The sequence below is a fragment of the Amborella trichopoda genome, chromosome 4 (genome assembly GCF_054954075.1).
Source record: "Amborella trichopoda isolate Santa Cruz 75 chromosome 4, AtrichopodaSantaCruz75HAP2 v2.0, whole genome shotgun sequence".
Taxonomy (NCBI): Eukaryota; Viridiplantae; Streptophyta; class Magnoliopsida; order Amborellales; family Amborellaceae; genus Amborella; species Amborella trichopoda.
This window is the reverse complement of record NC_142339.1, coordinates 1,592,501-1,598,226: the sequence shown is the minus strand read 5'-3', so window position 1 is coordinate 1,598,226 and position 5,726 is coordinate 1,592,501. Positions and strand designations below refer to the sequence as shown.

At 36.0% G+C, this 5,726-nt stretch overlaps 1 protein-coding gene across 1 annotated transcript; it reads left to right on the top strand.

Annotated features, from left to right (window-relative positions):
• The first annotated feature begins 1,687 nt into the window (after positions 1-1,687).
• Positions 1,688-5,440, top strand: LOC18439452 (hybrid signal transduction histidine kinase M-like protein). Its single transcript, XM_006849616.3, has 2 exons — positions 1,688-2,685; positions 4,729-5,440. Exons 1-2 carry the CDS (start codon positions 2,375-2,377, stop codon positions 5,156-5,158), a joined length of 741 nt encoding a protein of 246 aa, XP_006849679.1. The 5' UTR covers positions 1,688-2,374; the 3' UTR covers positions 5,159-5,440.
• The last annotated feature ends 286 nt before the right edge of the window (positions 5,441-5,726 follow it).

Here is a 5,726-nt window from a genome sequence, read left to right as displayed (position 1 = left end):
ATTTTTTTATTTTACCATGTGCTTTTTTTTCCTTTTATGAAATTTATTACTTATTGGGAAAAGTTTATATAAAGTTGCAATTTTAAAATGTAGAATCATATGTGTGTCCCAAACATCTATCGAAAATATTGTTTTAATATTGAAAAAGCTCTTTAATCGATCATCTCGACATCGAGATACATGAATATGAAAAAAAAAAAAAAATTTTAGTCCTAAAATAGTGCATCTTATAACAAATTATCTACACCGTCCATTTTCAAGATTTTCATATATATATATATATATATATTTATTTGATTTTCAATACTTTTTCTTTGTTCATGTGTAATTGATATTTTTCCCTACTTTATAGTGTGTATTTGTCTCACTATGCCTTGTTCTCTTCCTAATAATGTGCCCCCTCTCTCTCTCTCTCTCTTTAGGTCACTTCCAATGGGTTTCTTTTTTTTCTTGTGCTTGGACTACCTGCGGGATTAAACTGTTTAAGTACTCCTCAAAAAGATTCGAGGTTGCACCTATGAATTTTGCCTAAAGACTTTGATCTCCCGTGGGAGCATATTGTTTGTTTAATCCATCATAAAGCGCCATGTTTGCCGAGCACGGCGGATATAGTATATTAAACCCATACACTTATTTTAATACAAAATTTTTCCAAATCCCACTATCTAATAACGTCACAAAATAATGTCTCAATATTGAACGGAGTCTACCCAATTTTTTTGACGGTGAGGTCTAAGTGTCAAAAAACCTAATATTGAAAAAAATTGAAAATAATCATTTAATAATTCTTAAATTCCCAAAATTTGAGATTGAAGAAATTTCTCATGTAGATCTTCCACCCGGGGAAGAAGGTGTACAATATTTGTTCTACGGGGCATATTATATTTGGTCATGAACTCTTGTTAACCCAATTGAGAATCACCAAAATATCATTTTCAATCGTAAAAATTAAAATTTGGGTTTTTCAACACTTTAGATCTAACCATCCACAAATTATAGGTCAATATTTATTTTGAACTTTTATAGCTTACAAACAACCAGATTAAAATATGTTCTAAAAAAACCATGATGAAATTTATACTTTTATGGAAATATATATAATGAAGCTATTTATGTTTGATACAAAGTGGTCATAATTGATATTGACTATTGAATATGAAATTAGGTGGTTGTATTTATTTAATTGATCAAGTTCAAAGTTCAAAAAAAAATTTGACAAAATTTAAATAATTAAATTTCACATCGGATAGCTATAAGTATTTATGGCTTTCTTGTGTCAAAAGTGAATGGTCTCGTTATATACAATTTTTTTATTTTATTTATTTATATATATATTTTTTGTTGAGTTAGTGTTAGAACTTAAGGGAGTAACTAAATAGCATGAACCCGCGAGACCGTGAAGCCATATAGTTTTTCTTTACGCTGCATTTCTGCAACTAAACTCAGGTGGGCCACCGTTGACACATGTACAAAATCGCCAACAGGATTACACCACGTTTCGTTACCTGATAATTTACACGTGGCGTTTTCTGATCCGTCAGGATAGGCATAAGGCTGCTCGGGCAGGTTAACCCCCTCAGGATAAGGCTCTCTCTCCCTCTCTCTAAACTGTCTTCGGTTCTTTTTCTCTCTCTACCATCTCTTTCCTTCTCGCTCTCAATTCTCGCCATTTCTTGTTTTTCTCTCAACCCTCCCTCATTCCTTGCATTCTGCTTTCCTCTCTCTCTTCATTCCTTGCATTCTGCTTTCCTCTCTCTCTCTCTCTCTCTCTCTCTTATTTATTGCATTCTTATTTGTTGTTCTTTCTCTCTCTCTACCCTTTTTATCCATTCATTTTGTTATTTTCATTATTAGGCTCTCTCTCTGCGCTGCAATTATCTGCAGCTTTAATGGCAAAAGCCCTAAATTCTTCCTTATCCTGATCCTGTACGCCGGTGGTATGATCTGTATTCCCTCTTGAAACCACTATGCTTTGGATCTTTATTAGGCGTGTAGGTCCTGAGTTATTGTTTCTGTGTTTCGTTTCTTGGAGTTTTGGGTTCTAGTGTTCCACTTCTTTGAGTTTCTGCTGTTTTCTCGTGATCTTTCCGGAGAGTTGCAGGTTGTAGGGTTTTGTTGGTTTCAGTTCCAGGTCACTTAAACTGTATTACTGGATTTCACGAGTCTTTGATTAGGGTTTCTCTGGAGTTGCAGGTTCTAGGGTTTCTTTGGAGACTTGAAAGTTCGAGGGTCTTGGTTTTCTTGAATCCCATGTTCTTGGGCCGTGGTGGAAAATTTTTGGGTGTCCTCCCTGGTTATTGCAGGTTCTTGGGTTTCATCTCTGCAGGTTTGGGGTTGTAGGGTTTCTTTCTTATTAATTGCCTGTTACTTCGCTATGTCTCTGGCTTTCGAAAGCAGTCGAGTTGATGAATCACGGTTAATGAGGCCATGCATGAGTGTGTTTTCCCCAAAGGGTTCGAACCCACCAGATCATTGCCGGAAAATGACCGGAATCCGACAAGATTTGCCTCAGTTTGGCCCAAAAGATGAGGAATCCTCCTCTTGTAGCTCTTCTATTGGCCGGTATAGTAGCTCTAACGGTGCTTCGTGCTCTGATGGAGAGTACTCAGGCGAAGCAGAGGTTCAGAGCCCGTATAAAGGGCCACTTGATACCATGGATTCTTTGCAGGATTCATTACCCATAAGGTATGATGAAATTCTGTTTCCTTCTTTTTTTCTCATATGAATGCTTACTGGTCTCTTGGTAAATTGTGTTAGACTAGCGTTATTTTTCATATTGATTCTCAATTGATCTTAGGTAAGTTTGGAACCATCGGTTTTGGTTCCTTTTAGGGCAATTGGTGATAGGAATAGGTTTTGATTTGTATCTTTTCTTCTTCCTTTAATGTTACTGGTTAACTGAAATTTACGGAAACATTTCATAATGAAGTTAGGAATAGTTGTATCGGAGATAAATTTATGCTTTCTGTTATCCTTCGTCTTCTCAGAAAAAATTCCATGGATTTATTAATTTGCTTTCGGATTTGTTTTTCATTTTTATTTGGCAATTCGTCTTCGGATCATAGGGTATTCGTCTTCAGGTGATAGGGTTTTTATTTGTTTATTTTCGACTTTACTCTATGGTATCAGGATAAATGAATTGTATTGATAAAGTCCTTCTTTTGTTCTTTCTTTCTTTTTTTCCCCTTTTTTTTTTTTTTTTTTTGAGTTATTGTAGTTTCCTCGCATTTCTTTAATGGCTGATAATTTTGGAAATTCTGAGATGGATCCATTAATGCTCTTGTTGCGTAGGTTTGGCATCAATGTTAGGCTGCTGTTTGTCTTTGGCCTTTTCTTTTTTCCTTCCATTATTGCTTATTTAGGGTAATTGTGGTGGATTGGTTGTTCAGTTTTCTTTTTTTGGCAGTTGGTGTTGGGGTTAGTGTTTTTCTTTTTCTACTCTCTCTTTTACTTCTTCCCTTTCTCTTTTACTCCTTTCCTTTCTATTATAAGGAATGATGCTCTTTATCTTCTTTCTTGGAAACGGGATTGGGATTGGGTTAATGGAATTTTCTCGTGTTTGTTTTTTTCTTTTAATTGGATAGTCACAAGGAAACTATGATGCGGAGGGTTTACGAATCATCTTATCAGTAAATAAGGTGTAGGTAGACCTGTGGAAATTTTATTTTCTTTCTAAATAATGTTTTAAGGGATATTCGAATTTGGGGTGGGGATTGTTCTCTCAGTTAAAATTGTCGGTTCAATGTAACAGAAACGATTCTTCCTCTATTCCAAATTATTTGTTAGTTGGTATTTTCAGTCTGCAATGTTAGAACTTGGGTTGGAGTTTTTTTTTCATAATTTATATTTACCGTATTCACATTGTGTGTATGAAAAGTCATAGATCTGAATGCTTCTTAGGAATTTTTTGGATTAGTAATGATAGGGTGGTGCAAGAAACTAAGATTTATTATTCTTATTATATATATACTAAAATTTGCGTAGAATAAAGGGACAAGAACCTTCTTAATATTTAGAAGTGCAGGTGCTGCAAATTAAACGCTGTTTAAGATAGTCATCAAATATTTCATAACTTGGTTATGACCAAGAAAGACCATAATGGTTTGTCATCCCTATAATAAAATTCTTTCCTATTGGATTGTCATGACAAAAAGGCACCATTTTAAATTTGAGGGTTTTTTGTAGTTCCTTAATGTTTTACTGCTGTTGTGGATTGAGGAGGCATGGTGTTTTTGCTTGCGTGATTTTCAGGTGTTCTGCTTGAAACTAAAGTATATTTTTTCAATCCATTTACATGGGTTGAGTCTATTATCCGTCCTGTGTGATTATCTGATACTTATATTGCCAATATGCCATACAAACTTCCAACCTCCTGGCCTCTTGCAATCAAGTTATGGAGAGTAGTTGCAAAAACTGAAAGTTGTTTTAGTTCACTTCATGGGCATGAATGCTCATGTAGTTGAATTACTGTCTTTCAAAAAAATGGTACGTTTTTCTTATTTGTTGATGGTCAATTAAGTATTGCTTGTATTTTGAATGCTTTCCTCCTGTCGACAATATATAGATCAAAACCTGTAAATAAATATGGGATTTGTAATTATATGTATTGATTTCAAAAGCCATTTGATTAGTCAGCCGACAATGGAGGGCTTCTGACTTGTGTTTTCTATAATTATTTCTCTCGCATGGTACCTTTGTGCTTACAAATTCCATTGGTTTTCCTTTCAGGAAGGGCATATCAAATTTTTATTCTGGCAAATCAAAGTCATTCACGAGCCTTTCTGATGTCGTGTCCTCAAAAGAACTAGCCAAGCCAGAGAGTCCATACAATAGGAAGCGCAAGAATCTTTTGGCACACAATATTATTGGTGATAAGAGCCGCTCTTATTCCACAAGAAACACAGGTGGCGGGATATCTAAAAGACCTACAAATTTTAACCGAACCACTTTGGCTCTGGCAGTGGCGATGAGCAGTTCAGACAGCAACAGCAGTGATGATCACGAGCCCAAGCTACCTCCATTGCACCCAAGGCTTAAATCCCACAGCAATTTCTCACCACCAGAGTGGTCTTTTCCTTCAAGGTCTTTCTCCTTGACCGATTTACAAGGCGCCAATTCACCGGTGAGCCCTGAAGAGCGATATAAGAAGTTTCACTAGCTGACCCCAACCTACCCTTTCTATGCTAGCGATCTTCATATGAAGTTCTTACTCTGGTGAGGAGCTGTAAAGATTTTCTGTGCCTTTCTATATACCTACTATTGATTTCGAATTGGGTAGCTAGGACCTGCCAGGTACTGGATGGTTCGAGCTCTTGTTGTAGTAATTATTGGCCAGCCCTTGTTTCTTTTTGTATCTTTCTTTTTGTATCCCATGCTCCTTGTTTCAGCATTTGGGGAACTTATATCTATTACAGCAATACAATCCCTTCTCTTTTTTCCATGTCTCCCTGGCTCATTAGAATCAAATGCTTAAAACTAAAGACAAGCAATTGGTAGTCTGCAAATAAACTTTGCATATATATTATATGCATGGAACATGAATGATTCTTCTCATTCCTCGCATGTAGTCTCTCGCACATTTGTAGAAAACAATCGACATGCACGGATACAGGCGTATATCTGTGCATGTCTCGATATGCTCCATATTTGTGTGTGTATATGAGGCGAGAGGGAGAGAGAGAGACTCTGTAAACTATATCTAATGGGGTTACAACTAAATGGGGTTA

Coding starts and splice junctions, on each gene's coding strand:
- LOC18439452 (XM_006849616.3), top strand. CDS start 2,375: ATGTCTCTGGCTTTCGAAAGCAGTCGAGTTGATGAATCACGGTTAATG. Junction 2,686..4,728: donor CAGGATTCATTACCCATAAG/GTATGATGAAAT, acceptor TTTTCCTTTCAG/GAAGGGCATATCAAATTTTT.